General features: G+C 40.5%; 2 protein-coding genes across 7 annotated transcripts in view; both read right to left on the bottom strand.

Annotated features, from left to right (window-relative positions):
- Nucleotides 1–17,978, bottom strand: part of cobl (cordon-bleu WH2 repeat protein) — a 51,125-nt gene extending 33,147 nt beyond the window's left edge. For 2 of the 4 annotated variants that reach the window (XM_053432743.1, XM_053432746.1), the window contains exons 1-4: nt 17,861–17,978; nt 17,488–17,628; nt 4,209–4,388; nt 1,856–2,066 (exon numbers count right to left, since the gene is read on the bottom strand). In XM_053432743.1, coding sequence (XP_053288718.1) covers nt 1,856–2,066; nt 4,209–4,388; nt 17,488–17,513 — 417 coding nt within the window. In that variant the 5' untranslated portion in view covers nt 17,514–17,628; nt 17,861–17,978. Of the gene's footprint in view, nt 1–1,855; nt 2,067–4,208; nt 4,389–5,867; nt 6,034–17,487; nt 17,629–17,860 lie in introns of those variants that run through there. The other 2 variants (XM_053432745.1, XM_053432744.1) reach the window with 2 other exon arrangements.
- Nucleotides 17,979–18,311: 333 nt separating this feature from the next.
- On the bottom strand, nt 18,312–22,474 carry LOC128449364 (THAP domain-containing protein 6). 3 transcript variants are annotated; one of them, XM_053432484.1, is made up of 6 exons: nt 22,190–22,474; nt 21,746–21,853; nt 21,176–21,368; nt 20,933–21,007; nt 20,260–20,452; nt 18,312–19,837 (listed from the first exon to the last, which is right to left on the bottom strand). In XM_053432484.1, exons 2-6 carry the CDS (start codon nt 21,823–21,825, stop codon nt 19,812–19,814), a joined length of 567 nt encoding a protein of 188 aa, XP_053288459.1. In that variant the 5' UTR covers nt 21,826–21,853; nt 22,190–22,474; the 3' UTR covers nt 18,312–19,811. The 3 variants fall into 3 exon arrangements, with proteins under 3 accessions (XP_053288459.1, XP_053288458.1, XP_053288460.1); XM_053432483.1 differs by having other exon boundaries at nt 22,195–22,474; XM_053432485.1 differs by having other exon boundaries at nt 20,260–20,383; nt 22,195–22,474.
- Between the last annotated feature and the right edge of the window lie 676 nt (nt 22,475–23,150).

The raw sequence follows: 23,150 nt of genomic DNA, 5'->3' as shown, positions 1-23,150 counted from the left end.
GCCCTCCAGTGGCTTCTGTATATCAAGTTAAGTGGCCTGCGAAGTTATGCATTACTTCAGGGAACAGGGCTTGAAATACTGGAATGTGCTTAGGGTGCAGGCTTCTGCCAAGGTCTTATCATTTTACAGTTATCCATTAGTTTGACAGTCAGCATTGTTATGGAAATATGACAAGAGGAGCCAGAATGGTTTCCTTCCTTTGAAAGCATGAATGAGCATAGGGAAGAATATGCATTTTTAACTCACAGGTCAGGAGATATGGTCCTTTGATGGAGCGAAATAAGGGAGAGGGCTTTTGATTGTCTTGGGTGTGTATAAGATGTGTGCCAACAGTGGCAATATTTACCAGTCTGGATATGTAAGAAATACCTGCTATACCCTGGGAGATGTAAGAATTAGTCACTATCAAAAACCATCATGAAAGTGTTTGACCAAAAAGTGAGTAGCTTTGTTAAGAGTCTACAAACAGTGTATTGCATTCATTACATCCTATTTAAAAAGGTTGATAGAAGTTGAATGTTTATAGTAGTGTCACTTAAGGATTCAAATATCATTGAAATACTCATACCGACTACTGTCGGTTTGTTTTGTCATGGTTTCTATTCCTGGTGATCTTTATTCCTCATTTTCCAGTAAATTATACTGTATACAAATTTAATTATGTTGATTGTACTACATTTTACTCAATCATAGTTATTTTACATGGTCGCCTTACAGCAGGATTCATGTTTTTGATTCAAGTTTGGCATTGATAATGGATGAATGGATTCATCTTTCATAATGAATTCAGTTTTTTGTCCAACACATTCATATAATGAGAATAGATCAAGTATTAGACACAGCTCTAAATATATCTACTATTAAGTTGATTCAACCTCCTCAACAGGAGCAACAAAATAAAACATTACTGTCCTCACAAGGGAAGGATTTAAAAAAGTTTAGAGGCTACTTAGTTTTATCTGAGCAAATCTAATGAAGTGGGAATAAAGCACACAGTTTTTCAAGTGTGTATTTTAACTGCTGAGGGTGGTGGTACAATGAGCAGACATGATGGCATGACAGGATGACTGTCGGCAGCGTGTGAAATAGTGTCAGTCTCTGGCCTGACGCCTGATAGGGTCAAAGGGAGAGAGAGCAGCCAGTGAGCCCTAAGAAGAGCAGAGAAATAATGCATGGTAACTAAAGGTAAGGCACTCATCAAATATTCAAACTGTAGGAGGAGAACAGAGAGAAGCCAAAGAAAAGAGGAGAGACAGAGAGGCTAATGCTCAGTTGAAAAAATAAGTTCAGATAGATAAGTGAGCTAGATAAACACATAGAAATTAAATATAGGGGAAAGGAAGGATGAAATGGCACACGAGTAAAACTGAGGGAGAACTGACACCAACGTCATGCTTGGCCAGTTTGATCCCAGCTGGCTTCCTACCTTAGCATGGGCCCTTACAGGTTTCACTGGCCTTGCTTTCTGCCAGCAGTCAGTGGTAAAAGGTGGAGACGGAAGGGACGAATATTATACAGGGCTTCTAGGTAAGGTCAATCTAGACCGTACAACTATTATAAAAAAGGAAAAGCTCTTTCTCAGGCATCCCGGGATATATTCCTCTGCATTGCTTCATGCGTAACACACGACAAAACATGGGCATATTGGAGAAGTTTTTCTTTCCTGGTTCTCATTATCTGACTTGTGTTATTCTACTTGCACTTATTAGTTGAAATATATTAGTAATGTCTCTGCAATCAAAACACATAATTGTCCAGGCCAAGCATATTCCTGCACCTTTAAGCAGGTTTTAAATATTCTTTGACACGTAGAAAATCCAAAGAACATACAGATCCAGGCTCCTCTGTCACTCACCTCTGGCACTTTAGGCGCTGGTCTGCGCGCCACTTTCTCCTCCAAGACTTTTTCCTTGATGAGGACAGAGGCCACATTGAGGGAGCCCAGCAAAGAGTTGGGCTTGAACCCCAGAGGGTGACCCTCGGGCGACAGCAGCTCTAGGGTGTGCAGTGCCGGGTTCAGGTGGTGTCGGCTACAGAGTTCGACCAGTAGGTCCATCAGCGCCTTACTGAGGGAGGGAGAAACCGAGGCAAGGGAGGAGAGAGAGAAAGTGAAAGAGGGGGTGGGGGGACGAGGGAGTTTGGAAGAAAGAGGGGAGAGATGGGGAGTAAGGGAGAAAGAGAGAGGCAGAGGAATGGGAGAAGATAGTGTTACAACGCCTGTCTAGTTAAGCTCCGGTACAGAGAATAGTAATAATGTCATACAACAAACCACATGAGCTTAGTAAGAAAGATAGACACAAAGGACAGGAATTTACTAAGCCATTTACACAGCCATAGTTCAGAATGACGGTAATCAAAATATCGTCTTTCTCTTAAATCCTTATCTTTAAATACTGAATTTCTTAGACATTTTGCACTGATTATCTTACAATGACAGGATTTCACTACCAGAAAATGCAAACCCAAGTTTAACCATTTGACCAAGAAAAAGTGTTCAGATACAACTTAACTTTTAAAGGAGAATTAAAAAAGGCAGAAGGCAGAGTCGCCAATTATCGCATGCTGAATCTGTGTGGTTTATCTAAACAGAACCTCTGAACAAATTCCCATGATATAATGGCAATAATAAGCTAATTTCACATGCATGTGGGTGTGTGATGTGTGTCTGTGTGTGGTGCAGTCAGTGAGGAGACCTGTAGAGGTATCTGTCAATCATCAGATAAAGAAACCAGGAGACAGTATCGGGCATTTTCTGGGAACGACCAGATCAGATGACAGAAATGAGAGAGATACTCCTACAAAGGACACTATTGATGATGATCACTAACAAATGCAAAGAGTCTACAACTAAAGTGACAATCTGCAATCAAAACACACAAAGTCCTCTGTTAAGAGCTTTTAAGCCAACTTAGTTTGTCATTTTGTGTGTCCCAGCTTGATCCTTGAAGAGTAATCCACTGTGGTATTGAAACATGTCACTTTTCAAATGTCTGGTTTTACTTTTTTAGTTTGTGCTTGTGGCCAATCATTGTTCATTCCTAGTGAGCTTCAATTAAAACTATGGTATAGTCCAAATCATACATTACTAGTCATGAAAAATAGCAATACAGGAAGTTATGTTTGAGATTATGCAAGAGACAGACATTTATTTTTTAATTTGATGCATGGGTGCAGTCATAAAATGACTAACTGAGTTTGAATATTAATCTAAAAATAAGCACGATATTGGAACAAACAATTAACCAAATCTGATTATGAATATACTGTATAGCTGAGTGGAAATAAGGAATTATCTAACTTTATAGCTACTTAATGCAGATAAGTTTGTGTTGTTAAAATTGCCCTTTATAGGACATGTGTGTCTAGGACACCTCAGCCATATGAACTAATACCACTTGTGTTATCAAATATCAGGTTTTGATATTGTTAATGAGCAGTTTCAGAAGGACAACAGGAAACAAAGCACATCTGAAGTCAAATGTAATGTCACGCATTCGTTTCTGTAAATGATCTTGAATAAGGAAACCCTAAAGGATGTCCACAGTTTCGTTGTCTTATATCAGATAAATAGAGGAAGCTAGACTATACCAAAGTGGAGCCCTTTGGCTGCAGTCCTAACCGCAATCTTTTGTAATAATTTTAAGCAATGTAGGCCGTCTGAAAGGGTTGCTTAATAGTATGTGTAATATGTTTATGTGAACAAATATACTCTGATAAACTAACATACCTTCTTCTACAGTAGTTAGCAGTCTCACAGAGTCAGTGGTTGGTCTTTTAATAAAAAAGAAACTTCCATGCTTTTAAGCAAGCAGCTTGTTCTATGCCAGGGAGGCGTCCCCGATTTTCTGCCCCAAAGGAGAGAAGCTCATTAGGGGCAGAGGACAGTAGCAGGTCAGGCCTAATCTGTCCACTCTCTGGGACAAAGCTTGTGCTGAGAATGGGAATGGGACCCCTCGACAGGGCCTCCCTGGCAGAGCAACACAGGCAGACCCAACAACAAACACGTCTATTACTGTTTGTCTGGTGACTTGAGGTCACTTGATGGAATCATATTGTGCAGCTAAACATAAATAACGGTAAATATATTGACAGAAATTAATATTAAAATGTAAGTGTGAATAGACATTTTGCTGTGAGAAATAAGTTTTTTATAAGGAACATGTGTAATGCAAAGTAAAATATTTGTGTCACAGTCCGTTTCCTCTCACCTGCCATCCTCTGTTACAGAAGTCTGGTATCCATGTGGCAGAGTTAGCTTGAAATCCACTTCGGGCATTAGCACATTCTCCTTGGCCTCCATTCCTCCTCCATCAGCGTTTCTGAAGATACGGCGTGGGGCGGGCTGAGGGGCCTGCGGCGGAATTGGGGCACGTGCCTTCATTCTGCTCCTGGACATTGACAACAGCATAGACACACTATAAGGAATATTATTAACTTTTTAGATTTTTTTTGTAGTTTCCTTTATTATAGGTTTTCCTTTAAATAAAGAAGGTAAACAACAGGCATTCATTTAACATGTGGTTAGTGTCAGGTTTACAAGTCAGTCATGAAACAACCGATCCAGTGTATCAAAGTTGGGTTACTTAAAGAAAATGTATACACTCACTATAAATGAGTTTATCATTTTTTAGTAACAGTACACCTTTTTCATTTGAGGAATTATGTTCACACTCAAACTCTGTAACTGTCTATTGGTTGTTTGTCAGAATTAAGCAAAAACTACAAAACAGATTTCCACAAAATTTGGTGCAAGGCTAGGGGCGAAATAAAACCCATCAAATTTTGGTGCAAATCTGGAAAAGAAATCCAGGATTTTGTGTCATTCCTTTCTCTAACATAGGGTGTTTTTTGTTAGTTTTTTACATTTTCACTTACTTCCCAAGGAGTTTTGCTTAAAAAAAATCTGGTATATTTAAGGGACATAGCTTTATCAGTGTGTGCATTTTGGTGTGGTTCAAAATAAAAATCGGATCCAGCTTATTTAATGTGGTTTCACAAGGTGATTGAAGTGAGCCTTGGCTGAGGTATGCGCTCTATTGAGTGCCATTGTGGTCTATTATTGTTTAAACAAATTCCATTATGTAGATAATTATGCAGATTCTCCATGTTTAGTCTCAGTCAGACAGCAGCGCATCGCATCGCAACAAACAACCACCCACTGTCACCTCCTCGAGAGCAGACTGAACACCAATGACTTTATTCTCTCTCCACTAAGATTACATAACACACTACAGATATTCTGATATGATGAATTCTGTCAAGGAGAGCCGGTCTTGAGCAGCTGTTTATCCAACTTTACCCAGACTCCTCTGAATATTAATATAATCATTAATAATAACACCTTCTCTAGTTTAATCAGCCTTAAGAATGCTTACTCTTGCTTTTATAAAATGTGTCATATTATCATTTTTTTCCCCGAAAATCATTCTGAAGGAAAAGGATTAACGCGAAAAACTTCTCTCGTCATATTATTAACTGATTTGCAATCCTTCATGTTTAATGCATTCTTGAAGCACCAATAACTATTCAAAGCAGCAATATCTGGGCAGACAAATGTATTTGTTGGCTCAGAAAAACATGGACAAGAGCACAAATCCAGATTCAAACCACAGCTCGTACGGGTGGAGACGTACCAGATGTCAATGACATGCAATCGACGAGATGCTGCTATCTGCACATTTGACCTCGGTTCAACATAAACTATGCTTAGTGTGACAGAGACAGCTGATTAGACAGAATTCAAACACTTCATTCTGGTACAATGACAAATAGCTTTTCCATACGACACGTTTCTGCACACGCTCCCTGTTTGTCTTCACAACACAAATAATAGATGTAGATAACTTTCAAAAAAACATCCCACTCACGTCAGAGGCAGTCCTTGAGTTGATTAAGTGTTCCAAAAGTGTTATATATCAGACTGTTTATAAATCCAGTTCCGAGGATTCGCCCGTTTCATTGAGAATATGTGCGCTAGTTGAGTACTATGCAGTATCCTTCAAGGTAACTCCCAGAGAGGTGAGAATGCACATGAACACAGAGCAGTGAGCGGACTCTAACCTGGCTTGGGTTAATCATTAACAGCTACGTCGAATATCAACTAACTTTTACACACAGGACATATAATGTCACTGACACATTATGCAATGTAGAAAATGCTTTTCAGTGGATGAACAGCATGGGACTGACTGACAATAAAGTCTCATCACATAAAGATAATTTCTAATCATTAACTGCAAGGGGTTGTGACATAAATGGTTTATTTTTTATTTATTTTTTTAGATAGGAAAAGATGAGCAGCTTAGAGACCAGTAAATGTATTAGAGTTTTGTATTTTTTTGGAGTCTGTTTTTGAAGGTAAAAAGCCCAGTCCTTCGGTTCTACAGGGCCTCAGCCAGGCTTAGCACAGTCACCCAGTATCCTTCTTCTCTCCATCTCACTTGCTGTTTTTCTCACCGTAACATTTTACTCTCCCCCATCTCCCTCCGTCTCGCTCTCTCTCTCTCACACGCACACATACGCAAACACAAAGACTCCTTTAGGAAAAGCCTAGTCTCCCACAGAGTTAGAATGAGCAAGCGAACGAGAGAGGAAGAGTGAGGAAGAGAAAGAGAGGCAGCGAACGAAAAGCAAGAAGCCCTGCTCCAGCACAGGGGGCAGTAAGTGCTGAACTGCCACAGGGGCTGAATTTCAAATGGGCTTTGGGCTCACACACACACATACATATACACACAAAGAGCTAGAGAGAAGGTTACTAACGGTCCTTTCGGGACCACTTGGTTCTTTTTACCTGATTAAGAAGCATTAACAGAGATATACTTCTTTCACTATATTCGATTAAATCAGATAGTTGTTGATTTAGGTGTTTATAGCTCTCAAATGAATTTTATCTAATGTATCTAAGTACAATTCTAAAACAAATAAATGCTGGATTCTTTTAAACTGCCAAAGGTGCTGAAGACTCATGTGACAAAACCATCCAGGACAGCGTTAGAAGCTGGATGTGGAAAACAAGAGTGGACAAAGAACACCACAGATAAGAGTAAACACTTAGGATCAAACACCAAACTGTTTCAATACTACCCTGGTGGTTGGCAAATGTAAAACTAAAATCATCCACATCTACCCCAGTTTACTTTTCACACTGGGACACAATACAAAGCTAGTGCAAGATATTTAGCAAATACTGCAGATGGGTTGTCAATAGCTTATTTCAATATAAAATGATCAATATTGATATACATTTTGTACTGTAACTCTTAAAACAACAGAGAACAATGGTAGATGCCTCTGCTCATTTCCGATACAGCCATATGATGGATACGAGATTCCGGATTATTTAGTTACATTGTAGTTCCTATACAAGTGTATTTCAGTTAGACAACTCATGTTAAAATGCAGCAGTGGAAAAAAGTTAGGGTGAGTTTGGAATCTAGGAATGTACTTAATCACTTCCCTAGATAAGATTGCATTGATATAATCAGGAGTGATTAGCAAATATCTTTAAACCCGCCTACAGGTGGACGCTGCGTTTGAAGAGTAACTCTGCTGAATCAACAGACATCAAAAGTGACGTGTGGCAGCAGAGACATTTACAAGCTTGATGGGAAATCTTTGCACCCTAAATAGATTGGGAGGGTGTGTATGATCGAGGATTGTGGCGAATGATGCATGTCACGTGATCAGAGCAATGCAGCTCGAGTTGCTTGTAGCTTGCAAGTGTTTCTTCATTGGTTCCTATGTGCCATTCTGAAAGGCCTAAACTGAGCAGTGGGTCATTGATAGAATACAATATGTCGAATATTTAAGTGTTCACAAACGGTTATACCCATTACCTTTGCTCTCAGTGAAAAGTAAACAACAGAGACAGTTTAAGATGTATGCTTATACACACCCTACCAATCATCTGATTCACTGTCTCTGTGCGATCCTCTTTAACAGATTAGTCTCAGTGTCTACATGTCTGCGTGTGCACATATTCCGTGTGTGCATGTGCACGCTGCCGCCTCCCTGACCCAAATACAACCATGCTTATTCCTGATCACAGACCCCAGAAGGATAAATCCCGTCTGTGTGTGTAAATTAAAATATACTGATCAGTATAAATATAAAATAGAATAGTGCATACATGCAATACATGTGCTATGCAAATACATGTATGTTACAGTCAGAGGCTTCGTTACAGTCAGAGGCTTTGTTAAATTACATAACACTGATCAGACACACTGGAGACAACTTCCTTGAGGGTATTTTTTTTCTTGGGGAAAGAAGTAAACGTCAAGGACTGTATTTATCCCAGCCATGGAAACACAGCCTTAAAACCTTCCACTGTGGAAGGTCTTGTAAAAATAACGGAATATTTTAGTATATGCTCTGAATACTGCTCTGTCAGCATCATCCTGCACCAATACAGATTCCACTCATAAGGGGCCTGTTTTAAGTTGAAAGCCATCTTTTGCCGTCTCACTTGATAGCTCCCTTCATCAGTGAGAGCGAAACCGACATTCGGACCCGATGTAAGAAATAAAGTCTTTTGTGGATGTGAGTGAATCCATGTATGATTTAAGGTGGCACACAGAGCTGCAAAGACTCATGAAGTCAGTAAGTCGGTTCAACAGGCGGTCATCACATAGACAGACAGCCTGACGTGTCCTCAGTCAGAGACGTCCCGTCCGTGTGATACAAAAGGATCACTGCAACAATGAGTTACTATCCTCTGATGAAGACAACCAATTGGGAATGGAGCAGATTAATTGGCCAAAAACATTGCGCCGAGTGACCTACATTCATTATGTGTTTTCTGAGGATATAAACAATGGATGAAACCAAAGTTTTGTGGCATTTAATAAGGATTAAACAATATAAATGTCCTCCATTTATTTGAATATAATAACACTGTACAAGACAAGATTTCATCGGCACTACAAAGCCTATCCTTTGGCTAGAAAGAGGACAACCATATACCGTTTTCAGCACAAAATTGTGTGTGTGTGTGTGTGTGTGTGTGTGTGTGTGTGTGTGTGTGTGTGTGTGTGTGTGTGTGAGTTTACAAGATGTATGTCAAAGCAGAGTGTGGGAGCTTCTAAAACTTTTTTGTTGGCCTTGTGAACCTCTACTGAGCATCTACAATATAGAAAATCTATGTTTTTTTATTGAGCAAAATTCAGCTTTCAATTCCTCTAAATGCCTTTAATGATTATTTGTTTGGGGGGGGGGGGGATATTGTTTGGAATAGACAACTCAGCTGAGAATGCAAACATCAGCAAAATGAGCATGAGTGCCACTTCAAAAGTTCAGACACCCACTTACATGCAAGCACTCACACATGCACATTATAGCCACAGCCACAGTATGCACACTTGAATTTCCCCCTGCTTTTGTGCATTGAACACAGCATGAATGATACAGATCCTGGACCCTCGGCCACTCCCCGCACACTCTAAACACACTCACACACACACACAATCCTGCTACCAACCCAGCATACCTCTTCAGTGTCATGGTGTCCCCATGGCAACCTATATTTATACCACTTGTCTGCGGAAGAGAGCAGGCTTCAGTTTAGTAGCAGCTGTGGATTTTCGATGCATGCACAGAAAGGGTGAGTGACCCAGAGACAGAGACAGAAATGAGCAATGACACAGGTAAAAGACAGAAAGATGATCTGTTTAATAAGTGGGTATTGGAGACATGGGAGCCCAGTAAAGCATTTGTTTGCAGTTGCTAGGCACACAACTGTCTAATTCAGCATTAGCCTTGATGCTCATATTACCATTCATGTAGTTACAACCACACCTCACTGCAATGCCAAGTGAACTGTCTCAATGCTAATGCCACTGGAGAGATGGCACACACACCATAGCCTCAATATTCACTACGACAACCAGGAAAGAAATGTATGACCCTGTAGGCATTTTTGATCTCTGTTGCTTTCTATGGGGTTAAAGTTTATATTACTCTGATACAGGCAGTTAATCTGATAAGTCAAAATGGCTATCAACCATGACATATTTTTCAAAACATCAAACCAGCACCAGCTGAAGAAATAAAATAGTGCTTTATTTGCAGTGGTATGTGGACCAATTTCTCAAACACAGGGACAAACCACACATCTCGCCTACTGCACCTGTGGTTCCATGTTAGTTTCCATGCAATCTCGGAAACCGTTGAACATTTCATACAAAACACAATTAGTGATTCTTCAATGGGTGTTTGAGGTGCAGTCAACATTTTGGCTAATCTCTACTGACGGTTATCGGCATATGAATGCACATAAATATGTTCCACCTCTTTGGCTTTCCATACAGACTACTCACCTGCAGGCAACCTGCTAAAACATGATTGGTCAAACTAGAAACAGGAACAAAAGTCTGCCACCCCCAAATCTTGTCATATTCACATGCAGAATGTGTTTGTATAGCTACATTAGCAATTTGCATGCACTATGAACTGTCTTAAAACCTACTATAAGGTATTTGTTTTATCTGTTTAACAGGTTGTACACAGCGTCTCTACCAACTTTTCTAAAACAACCAGGTTAGAGCTCTGCACAATCTGTTCCACAGGAGTTAGAAACAGTGGCATAATAACCCAAGGGAGAAAAAAAACAGACAACACCACACCTCAGGTGCTAAATGAATTGTTGCTCGTTGGGATCAATTAGGTTGCTAACACTACAGTAATATAAAGGGCTTTACTTCCAGGATATACTGCAGTGACCTCAGATTGAGTCAGCAACCGGTGATCCGGGAGTATCAATTTCACACCTGCTTAAAGGAGAGAAATCCACTTACTGTAACAGCACTCCACCCGACCCACCCTCTCCTCCTCTCTCCTATCCGCTGCCTGACTCTGTTTACTCAGGGAGTTATTTTATCCATTGGTGACAAGTGACACAGAGGCACGTTGTTAACAGTTCAAAATTAGATAAACATACGACAATAACTTTCCAAAGATATGAGCATGCAGCCAACTTCCTTCTGGAAAAAACGTCTTTCCATTAGAGATATTATTTGACCAAATAGGACATGAGCTGACCAAAGTGCTTCACAAACGTAACAAAATTAAATAACAACAAGTAAATGAGAAGAAAAAGTAATGCAGTGATAGTGTCTTCTGTATTGTGTTTGAAGTGATGAGGGGATCCAAGGTGCCACAACCCTCCATGGAGAGCAAAAATAAAGGGAACAGAAAAAGTTTGTATGGAAGAAGTTCGACATTAGAGAAGAAAGGAGGGAGAGAAAGAATGTGGAGGCAGAACAGCAGGAAATAACAATTAGTCTGGTCTCTATTCCCCATGCTGCTTGTTCAATTAGAGAGAGCTGCTGCTGCTCCTGCTGGAGAGATGAGAAGATAAACACTTACATTAAAAATATTGCTTGGTTTTAGCAGACAGGCACAGCTTGTAGGCATCCTGGTGCCTGGCCTGGGCTTTGATTTAGAAAAATGTACAGCACAAACCTGACTTCACTTTTCACTATTGAATCTATTTTTTTTGCAAGACAAACAAAAATGGATAATCAAAAGATAATAAAGAATATATATTTTTTTTGCATGTATAAATATCACACGCTGCCTCTTATAAAATATAATTAGCTAATAGGAAAATATATCACTTTTTAGTTCCTTTTATTAGAAAGAGAAAACCAAATGGCAGCTATACCACCATACACCATGCATGTGTTCCCCGCTGACAGCCTCTGCTAGTTTAGAAATAATTTCATATAAGAATAATAACGGTTGCTACATTACTGATACGGTGGCACGGAAATATGTTTTCTCTCTGATCGATAGAAGCTGGCAGCAGTGCTGAATGTGCTAAAGCTGGGAAGCATGTGGAGAAAGTGCACTCCACCACCTCTGCCTTATCGGGTCCTAGCCCTGCTATGGCACGTCAGCTGGTTCGAGGAGTCCAACTCATGTGTGCGCACTCGCACACAGTCTGTCTGTCTTCCTCCCTGACAAACCCACATGCCACAGTGACTAACGTATGAGAGCAGGCTTCCAGAAATAAATCCGAGCAGCCTGTAACAGCTGCATGATACAGACAGATGGAGTGTTACTGTAGATTCTTGACACAGGCAGTAGTTTGTTGTTAAATGTGTCTGCCAGTGCTTTCTTCAGCAGGCGGCAAATATCAACAGAAAGCTGGATAACGTAGTGGGGACTGAGGAGCACAACAGTCTATAAATACAGCCAGTCTAGATGTCTCAAATGTTTCCAGTGTATCATGGCGTGGCTGTGGAGCAGATACAGTCAGAGACCCGGGGCTGTTTTGATTATGCACAGACCAAGGAAACGTTTATATTATCCTACTGTGTCTGGCCTTATAAGAAACTCCTAATAAAACCCACGATAGGGATGAGTTGCATACAGATTAAACAAAGATCAAGAGTTTCCATACAGTGTGAATAAGTGCAGCACTTCGTTGAGAAATTAACTACTTCATCTCACATGCTTAGCTTTTTTATAGGAATAGAATATACACAGAAAGTTTCAAACCTAGGCTTTATGAATCAGTCTTCTGCTATATTTACTGACCCTTGTTAAATACATAAATCAAGCAAAGGTTATACATATACCTATGTTCAAATATGCCAAGTCAGTGTGTACTTTGCTCAAGTCTCTATACTTGCAGAACAAGCCTGTGGAAGCACAGCATCCACACCCTTTCTATTTAAAACAGGACAGTCTGTGAAATGGATGCAGATATCACCAAATACACACTGTACCACTGCCTCAAATACTCTCCCTCTCACTGCTTTCTCAAAATTCATATAGGTTCAATTTAACCAGTCATAAAAAAATAACCTTACGGATCCAGATGTGACCACATGCACCAAAACATTTTCCACTTTGCTAAAATGGTATGAAGCCTTTCAGTACAGGAAAGGCTCTGCTGACTATAGGAGAGGGAACTCCTATAGTCAGCAGAGCCGTTTTGAGGCTGACCACATGAAACTTTAACTTTTTTTGGTGAAGGGTGTGTAGGTTTGGGGAGGATGTGTCTGCAGTCATCCCAAAAACCTCTCAGCATTCGAAGCCCCAGCAGGAAGAAAAAACTGCATTGAGGGATAACGTTGACTTACAACACAGAGTCAATGAGAGAGTATATTAAGAAAGTGTGTGAACTGACAGACACAAATGGCAAAGAATAGGGTAGGCATTTTAGTCCAGCAGGCACAGTTTCAAATTGATGAGCAATTGTTCACTTCAGCAAGCAACTAGTGTTGATCTCCCTTCATACACAGTGCTCCTGAGTGCACACAGGCGTGCACGTACACACATGCAGGACAGTCGGTAGCCAGTAATTATCTCTGGGTGTGTGCTGAGGATAAACGGACAGTTATTTGAAATCCCATACTGTATTTATCTGTTAAATCTGTCAACCCTGTCCTGCTGTGGTTGTTGCATTCAAACTCAGCATACACAGAAGCCAGACTCTCACAAACAACAGATGCACTGAAAACTAAATGTGTGACCTACCAACTGTGAGGCAGATGGCAGCGCAAAACAGGACCTAGAGGTTGGGCAGGCTTGATAAGTTTTTCCAACTTAAAGCCAAACTCTAGTAAAAAGAAATGCACCAAGCCTGTGTGGTTATAAATGGCAACAAATGTGTTCATCAAAGCAAGGGTGTGGGTAGTGCATCATCTCCGGGGACTGAACCATGTGACCAAAGTAACACTCACAAGGTTTTAACGTCACTTGCGTCTCCAGAAAGTTCAGAGGGTCTATTAAACCTACACAGCTCTGTAAAACACTTTGAAGATTTGAAAAACACAAGTCTTGAAGAACGCTGTAAAGACACACATAAACACACCAGGTCCTCACATGTACTGGAAAGCACCATTGTGTTAATTAAGAATGTTGTGTATCCAGACTTTTGACATTTCAGAAAATCCTTATAAAAAAGGTTTTAAGCCTGGAACCCGGCTGACCGAATACAAGTTGAATGGTGATCATTCAACATTTGAATCGGAGCAAATAACATTGGTGAATGGAAAATGCGTAAAGGTACAAGGCTGTGTGCATAATAATTTTAAGAGTGAAGAATCTACATACCATAAACTATTGTGGCTGATTCCTTTTCCACGACTAAGCGCACTTCATGAATTTATACTTGTGTGATTTTCACCCCATTTGACTCTTTTCCTCATCTAAAAAAAACCCAGCCTGTTAGAAAGGGAAATCCTGGTTGCTCTTTAGTAAACTCAATGTAAAGCTAAATAAGCTGATCATAGCTAAGATGTTTTCCTTGGTTGTGTTAAACATATATGGGGCAACAACAATCTCCACCAACCAGAGACGTCACTATTTTACATAAGGAATGTGATTACTGTAGTATTTCTCAATGACATTGCAAATAAAACACTTTCTTCTTATAACGCAGTTGATATACACATATGTGGCTTCTGCAGAAGCATATAACATAGGTCCACAATCTCGTTGTAAGTCTACCTTGGACAGTTACAATATTTTGCAAATCAACGAGACACAAATATATATTTTGGGTCAGATTCTGAAGAATCCTGATCTCAGAACAGTGTGAGACATTAGTGTTCACTTAGTCTCTGGGAGGACAGGAAGAAGTCCTTTTATCCAACTTAATTACAGGCTTAAAATAAACGCTCAGAACTAAGACTTCATTCAAGCTGCCTTCCAACTGCTCCCGAGTACACACAAGCACACACACACACACACACACAGCTCGGATTTCAATGGCCAGGTACTAACACAATTTCTCTTCCTTCAAAAGAGCAAGTCTCTTCCTTCCTCTTGTGTCTGCTCAGTTACCATGCTCTGGACGTTTGTGTGTGTGTGTGTGTGTGAGTGTGTGTGTGTGCGTGTGTGTGTGCGTGTTTGTGTGAGAGAGCATTGAGCATTTAGTTTATGAGCTGAGTTTCATTTGTACTGGACTGTGTAATAAAGTAACTACTCCCTGTGCAATGACGATAGAGAAAACTCAGCACAAAGGGAGCTGTCGTGGTAATATATGTGGACCGAAATGTCACATGCACTGAGTGGACAAAAAGCCATGTGGTTCCCCTGCCAGCTCACTCTTTAACCAGTCCACCTGGTAATTTGGCCAAAAGGCTCTTGAGTGTCTGAAATCACTGTGTTTAAGAGGACCTGCTTCGAAGGAGCTTTGCTTGAAAGATTTAATTCAGCTCATCAAAGCTCCTCCAAACAGCATCACACCCTACTCATGTTGCCACTGAACATCACCCATGTTTGACTGTATTGCTGAGCCTTTAACCACACACCTACATACAGTGCCGTAGATGAAGTAGTTGAAAGGTTCCTTGAGCACTAACACATGATAAAAGGTGTAAGTCCTCTACAATGACAACAGGACACACAGCCTTCAACAGTAATTGCAATGCTGGGCTCAGAACTGATGAAGTCAGCACCATCCGGCTCTAGTAGACAGCTTTTACCATAATTCAAACTCAAATGGCATACAATCAGAAGAGTCATACCTGGTCATGGGGCTACTCATACAGAAACCCTTAACTACAATTTACTGTGAAAAAAATCCAGATATGCCAGTAAAAACCGCTATAAGCTTAAATGTGTCCCCATGGTCTAATTGTAACTAAAAAGACCATAGTGCAATCTTTTACATCATACCCTTCTAGGGAGAAATTAAGAAAATTATGAGATACATTTGCAAAAAAACAAATGAGAACTTGCAGATCAAAACTGTTCAATTCTCCATTTAAGATAGAAAAATAATAACTATACCCCTCGGAGCACAGTGACATGTGAAAGGTTGTTTACCTCTGACGCAAAAGAGATAAGATACGATAAGATACATTTATTAATCCCACACACATACAGACACACTCATGCAAATGGGGGGATATTTGTCCTCTGCTTTTGACCCATCTGGTGAACACAGCAGGACACACAGAGCAGACTGCTGTGTGGACAGCGTTTTCAACACAGGCATATAAGGTTTGATACAGGGATGTTTGTGGAAGCGATCAGGTGATGTTTACCCACATAGTCCTCACAGCGTGTATAAAAACCTCTCAGAGAATAAGTATTATTAATGACTCTAACAATGGTCCTGTTGTGTTGTGAGCCGGCAAACAAGATACCAGGACACTGACACTGGAGCAGCTAAATGCATTTCAGCAACACAAGGGTTCAGCCGGGGTGATACACACACCAAAGAGAAACATAGTCTAGCTACCAGCCACACCCAAGACATCAACAACTGTGGACAGCAACCGACAGTTGTTGATGCTGCCGCAAAAGGCCTCGTCACTTTCTCCTCTGCAGTAGCCACCTGTTGCATTATGCTTTCCTCCAGATCTCTACGTATTTACAGTGCACGGCAACGTATGCAGGCCAATTTCCACCAATGAAAGAAAAAAAGGGTCAATTATGAGATAGTACACCGATATTTTGAGTTAGTAGGTGATTATAAGATACTAAATCATTATTTAAGAAAATAAGTTGTTATTTTCAGTTAGCAAGTCATCTTTTTGAGATACAACTTATTATTGAGATACTAACAAATGTTTGGGTAAGTAAGTCATCATTTAGAGTTAGTAAGTCATCACTTTGAGTTAGTAAGTAATCATTATGAGTTAGTAAATCATCTTTTCGAATTAGAAAGTCATCATTTGAGTTAATAAGTCATCATTTTGAATTAGTACGTCAACATTATGAGTTAATAAGTCATCATTTGAGTAGGTAAGTCATCATTTTGATTTGTTAAGTCATCATTTGAGTTAGTAAGTCATCATTTTGAATACGTAAGTCATCATTATGAGTTAATAAGTCATCATTTGAGTTAGTAAGTCATCATTTGAGTTAGTAAGTCATCATTTGGGTTAGTAAGTCATCATTTTGAATACGTAAGTCATCATTTTGAATACGTAAGTCATCATTATGAGTTAATAAGTCATCATTTTGAATTAGTACGTCAACATTATGAGTTAATAAGTCATCATTTGAGTTAGTAAGTCATCATTTTGAGTGGGTGAGTTGTTAAGTCATTATTTTGAGTTGTTAATTAATCATTTTGAGTTGGTTGAGAAAGCTTCTTATTATAACGACTTACATGATGTTGTTTTAACAAACTGGCAGACATGGGCGTCCATAGTGAAGAGACTGAACAGGTAAATAGAGAGCTAGCACGGTGTGGCTGCTGGAAGCCTCTCTCTGTTGCCAGCACTGACTATAGGCTGCACATGCTTTTCAAGGGATGCTCATATACGCGTTTTGAAAAGGCTGCAACTCAGTGTGGACCAAACCAAACTGGAGGTACTTTACTGTGCAATGACAAACTGAAAAAATAACACTCAGCCACAGATCTGCAGCAGCTCCTCTGCAGATTTACAATAATGAGCCATATGTGATGAAATGGCGCGTTCACAGGGAAAGTTAGAGGATCAAAGCGCAGATATGTGTGAGCTCCAGACCCGTCCCGTCAAATTAAAAGGAGGTAGAACACGTTCCTAGTGGACTCACCCTGAGGTTGTGGAGGACTCGCTCATCGTCGCAGTGATTTGACGGTTCTTCAGATGTGAGCGGTTCGACTCGGGGCCGAGCTCCCTGAATAAAAACCCCGCTGCTGCAGTTAGACTCGACGGGAGGGCACCATACTACCACCTGCGAGTAAACACAGGAACGTTCAATTAACTCTACACTCTTCCAGAAGCTTCGCGCCAGCCGGAACCCTTTTTCTTTTTTCAAGCGAAGAACAAGTTAGAATATTTCTGCCCCGGGTCCAACAAGTGTCAGTGCGCAGAGGTGACAGCACGAAGAGCGCAGGGTGTCCGCAGGCACCGCGGCAACAACAACAGCAAGCCGCACATGTCCGCCATCGCTGAGGTGAACTCACCTGAGTCTGAACCGTGTGTCAGAGTCATGGAGTCAGTCACTTGTCAGAGCCGCTTCATGTCATTGCCCTCAACCACCGGCTGGGTTCTCCTCCGAGCGCCGTCAAACCGGAGAGATTGTTGTGCACAACTTCCTGTGCGGCGTTTCAAAATAAAAGCCCAGACACGCAACCGCACAACGAAACGCCCCATCGTTTCCTCTCTTTGAGAAGCAGATAGATAGATAGATAGATTGATAGGAACTCACTTCCAGATCCCGTGCTTCAATGGGAAAGCTGCGCAGTGCGTGAAGTCATACGTAATAAAGAAATGCCCTGAAGGGATCACAACTTCAATCACAGGGTCCTACTGGCAGACTGAAAGTGTCTGCCAGCCTTGATGTATTGCCAGTAGAGCCATCACCATTGAAATAGCCTTTCAAATTATAACATCCCACAAGATCAGAGAAACAGTGCAGAGTGATTTTATTTCACACAAAGTATGCTGGAATAAAAATGCAGGTAGTAGTGCCTCTACTTGTTTGCTTTATACAACATGTTGCTTTATACAGATTGAATGGTTAGAAAAAACCATGTCATACTGAGTGACTGTAGCAGAAGAAAACACAGAGGGTTGTTTGGTTAAATATTCCCATTTAACAGTTTTTAATCATCTCCTTAAAAAAAACTAATAGCACAAACACACTGAGTAATGCCGCCGAAGAACAAATCGCTTTTCCTTTTGGCTCAGGATCACAGCACAGCAGCTCCCCTGCTTCCCTCATTCAGCACATCGCTTTCTCTGCAGCTTGTTAGAGGAGTGCGGAAACAAGGCGGTGTGTACACAGTGGCTGCCTCGGGTAAAGAAAGCTGGAGGTGTCCATTCCAAAATCTATTCATTGCATCACGCCAGTGTCTGTAGGCACTGCGGTTCGTCAGGAGCGCGGGTCAGCGCAAAGTGGAGGTGAGCTGAACCGGCCGCAATTCAAAACAGTGCTACAGTACAGCCTCTCCGCTCCGATTATACCTGCTGCACAGAGAGTCCACTGTGGTCTGAATAAGACATGGTAAAGTGCACCGGGGGTACAACCCTGCTGCCGCTGCTGTGAATATAGAGTCCATAAAGTTTAAGTGCAGTGGTTCAAGTAAATTGAAATGCTACCTTCTTGGCTAAAGTAAACCCCTGTAGCAACAGGTGCTGATATGTGTTGCTGTGGGTGCTCTGAACAGTTGAATGCCTCACCCCTCACGGAAAAAATAAATCTTTGGCAAAACAAATACTGGGCCATTACCGTAACTTTTTTTAATGGCGGCATATTGGATCGTCCACAGCAACCATCTGATCGATGTATAGGTTTTGGAGCAGATGACTGACTGCCACATGACCCGGTCATCCTGGAGTAAATCAGTGTATGTATACATGAAGAACTGATTCCAGCATACCAGTTTCAACTTGTTGACATTTTTTTGTATGCTGCTGTCTTGGCCAGGCTTCCCTTGGAAAAGAGGTCATTGTATCTCAACGGGACCAACCTGGTTAAATAAAGGCAAATAAAAAAACAAAAAATAAACAAATAACTTGACTTAAGTCTGATACAAATATATACAGCACACCAGCTCCTCTTTTGTTGTTCTCCCGACATAACTGCTCCCTCTGTGTCTGGTGTGGTATTACTGACCAGCGGCATCATCAAAACAACCGGCACCGAAATCTTCCCGATTGTAACTTCAAGGTCGAACAAACAAGATCAGCACTGATTTGAATGAGAAGTCTTAGAAGAGCTCAGCATCTTGGAAAGTGGCCTTGAGCTCATCAGGCAGCATCTTCCGCAGCGTCTTCTCCCCCAGCACGAGGAGACACTGCCGTAGCGTCTCCTTCTTGTCGTCTTGTAGGCAGTGATGGGTTGAAATTGGAGGTTGAGGTCCAGCCCCCCCCCCCTCCGCAATGTCGCTGCCAATCCTGTCCAGCTCTGGGTCAGCACATTGCTCTTCGGAGTTCACCTTTAAAAAACAGTACAATAAGTTAAGACAGTGTCTGTAGGTCTGTAAACAACTTGAAATCAGTATTTAGTTTGTTTAAGACGAGGAAGGTTTTATTAATATCAAATGCTTTAACTGACATAATTAGTTTTATTCAAACTGCTTTAAGAAGTGCTAATACAGGACACGCCCCTTAATGAATGTCTTTCAGTATTATCACCTGTTTAAGTTTAATGGGAAACAGATTACCAAGTTCCTAAAGTTGACAAGATATGTGCTAATCTTATGTTATACTGAGAGGAGTTTGTGATACAAATGGTTCGGATTACTTTTCAGTATATATATTAAGAACTGAATACAAGAGAACTGGAACACAGACAAATTTGCAGACAGCAAACACATTGGAGCAAGATAGTAGCGTATGAATAATATATAATACATACCACTTTCCTCCAGAAGGGCCTGCATGCTGTTCTTGGCCCTCTTTTCTCTCCTCAAGGCATTACTCTTCTCCCGCTGCAGTTTCCTCAATCTCGCTGAGGCTTCTTCAAGTTTGGCCTTTATAGCCTTAGGGGAAGCAGGCAATGCATATAAGTGGTCAGTGGCCTGCGTCAATCTCCTCTCTCCAGTGGCTCCCTGTTGTTTTGACAAAATATACAAATATATAAATAATAGTAATACGGATATTAATAACTTACTTTTTCAACAATTCAATCTTCACTTTTCAATTCTGTGAGCCTGAATACATTTTTAGGTTCTCCAATTCTCCAACAGAAAACACAACAGCATACATTTAAGAAATTGTAAAGGCTTATCCACTTATAAGGCAAAAATATGTTTTGTGGCTCTGGACAAAAATGTAAAGGTTGCCTACCCCTGGGTGTAGTTTCAATGTTCACGCATGTTTATTCATTCCAGTGTATGAGTGACAGACAAAGTGAGATAGCCAGCGGTTTTCAAACTTTTTACACAGAGTACCACCTCAAATAATATTGGGCTCTTAGACTACTTACACCATCATAGACCTTTCTGGGTACCACCAAGATAAAGGATTTAATATAACAAGCCATATGATGCTCTCATTAGTTTGTGACATTCCACATAGAAAATACTCACAACATCAGGCATCAAGTCCATTGGCAGGTTGTCATCCGCTCTACTAGAAGTGGTTATGCTTCTTGTTGCTAGCGTCTAAAATAAACAGTAAAGAAGTTTTGAGTGTCTAACATGTGCTGTAATAAACAACACATTATATAACTTGCAGAAACAAAAAATTAAAGTGTGACATTTAATCACATATTTATATTGATACATCAATGTTATACACCTTAAATTACTGTTGGTCAATGGTACACATACCCTTTGAAGATGAGCTGGAAAGTTGAAAATGGTTGGCACAACACCATCTTTAAGCCGGACAGTCTGCCCCGTCCTGTCAAAGTCCTCTCTCCTGAAGTGCTCACTGCAGAGCAGTGTCCTGTCAGAGGCAGCAAAACAGTCCCTTCTTAGGGCAGCCTCCCACATCCTCCTCCTCTCTCCAGTTTTGGGAAACCTTAAAAAAGTGAGAAATGTACCCAGATATATAAATTATTGTCAACATTTTCAATCCGTATTTCTATTTACATTAAGGGTAAGGACACAAATACACACCTAAATTATCATATTTTTCGGGTAATTGTATGTATGTATGTATGCATGCATGCATGCACCATGTATGTACTTGTAAGAATAAGATAACCACACTGAAAACAATAAAAAGATTTCTAAAGAAACATTCAGTGATTGTGTAAACAAACGTATTCTAAAAAGCCTTGTGTCAACAACAATCTAGCAATACTATTATGTCGTAGCCCCGCTGTTCCTGTACATACTTCCACTGAGTAACTAACGATTATCCTAAAAATAAATAATAATATTGTAACATCCTACAGGTGAAAGGTGATCCCACGGGTTCTCGTTTCGAGACAACGGTGATGGGAGCATCCGTAGGCTGCACAAAAGTCTGGCATCTTCACTGGCAATAAAGTCAGCAATTTCCTGTAGAAAACATAATGTAAGATGTTTTTAACAAACCAACCCGATTGGAAATCATGTGCAACTTCAGTTAAATCATGTACAACTTAAGTTATATTGAAAAGAAAGAACAATTCTGCCACTCCCATTGATGTAAAACTACTGGGTAGTAGCCTAGTCGTGATACACAACTAAGCTGCAGGATTAAGTCGTTTTTCGAAGAGAAAAGCTGCGATTTCAACATGTTCAAGCATCCATCATTAAGACCACGTTAATAACGTTTGAAATAAACCAAACCAATTGTAAATACGTAAAGATTTCAGCGAGATAAGAGTATTAGGGTTTGTGCAGATCACTGACCTTACCTCAGGTACAACAGATACTGCCAGAAAGTTTGCCTGTGGCAAGATGGCCGCTTTGATGACGTTCTAGACTCCGCCGTGAGGGATCTAGCCTTTATCTATACTCCTATCTCAACATTCGCTCCCGTGCTCCTGCTTCCACTGTTGTCGTATCGCTCTTCAGACTGCGATACGACTTTTTTAAACCGAACGACGCACTTTCTTATCAACGAAGGGGTTTGCTCTCTAGTTGTAGTCACTTGGTAGAATTGAACGTCGCGCGAGTGTTGCGTCACAGGCGAGCGACAGCTACTTCCTCTGGGGGACGGAAGTTAAACAAGATTCGCCTCTTTCGCCAGCACCATCTGGAGGATTCTGACTGTATTTCATAAACCACACAAAATAATGGCATCAGATATATTTTTTATTCAGATACTTGTAGTGTATAATTGTTTAACTGAAGTTACTTTGTACTTTTATTATTATTACTTACTTTATTTGACAAAATAGTTGTGACACTCCTTCATAGTTTTTTTTTATAGAATTCCAAACTAAGAAACTAAAAATAAAATTAACATAAAATGTATACATTACATTAAATCTATTTAAAATGTATATTTGTGAAAAAAAGATCAAATACAGAGTTGATCCTGTTAAATGCTCATTACCAGATGTATCAAGTTAACATGGAAAATAGCAGTCTTCCTATTGCGTTTTTCAAATTGCACCTATAGACTTTTTTGTTTGTCTGGTCATGATACACATGTGTATCGATTTAGTGTGTGAGGCTGAAATTCAGCCTCACATGCTTACTCACGCGCTCCCGAGAGGCGTTGAGGTTCAACTCATTATTTATTCTGAAGGCGATGCCGCTGGGTTTCCTGTGTCCTTCAGCTGCGGAGTCTCCAGCTTGACGCAGCTCTCCGCCGCCCGCCTTCCTCAGCAGCTCTCAAGTCGATCATCCTCACCGGGAATTCACC

This window comes from Pleuronectes platessa, chromosome 10 (assembly GCF_947347685.1).
Source record: "Pleuronectes platessa chromosome 10, fPlePla1.1, whole genome shotgun sequence".
Lineage (NCBI taxonomy): Eukaryota > Metazoa > Chordata > Actinopteri > Pleuronectiformes > Pleuronectidae > Pleuronectes > Pleuronectes platessa.
The sequence above is the reverse complement of the archived record's forward strand: the minus strand, read 5'-3'. Positions and strand labels throughout refer to the sequence as shown.

Coding starts and splice junctions, on each gene's coding strand:
- LOC128449364 (XM_053432484.1), bottom strand. CDS start 21,825: ATGCCAGACTTTTGTGCAGCCTACGGATGCTCCCATCACCGTTGTCTC. Junction 21,008..21,175: donor TTCCAGCTCATCTTCAAAGG/GTATGTGTACCA, acceptor TGTTTATTTTAG/ACGCTAGCAACAAGAAGCAT. Junction 19,838..20,259: donor GGCCCTTCTGGAGGAAAGTG/GTATGTATTATA, acceptor TGTTTTTTAAAG/GTGAACTCCGAAGAGCAATG.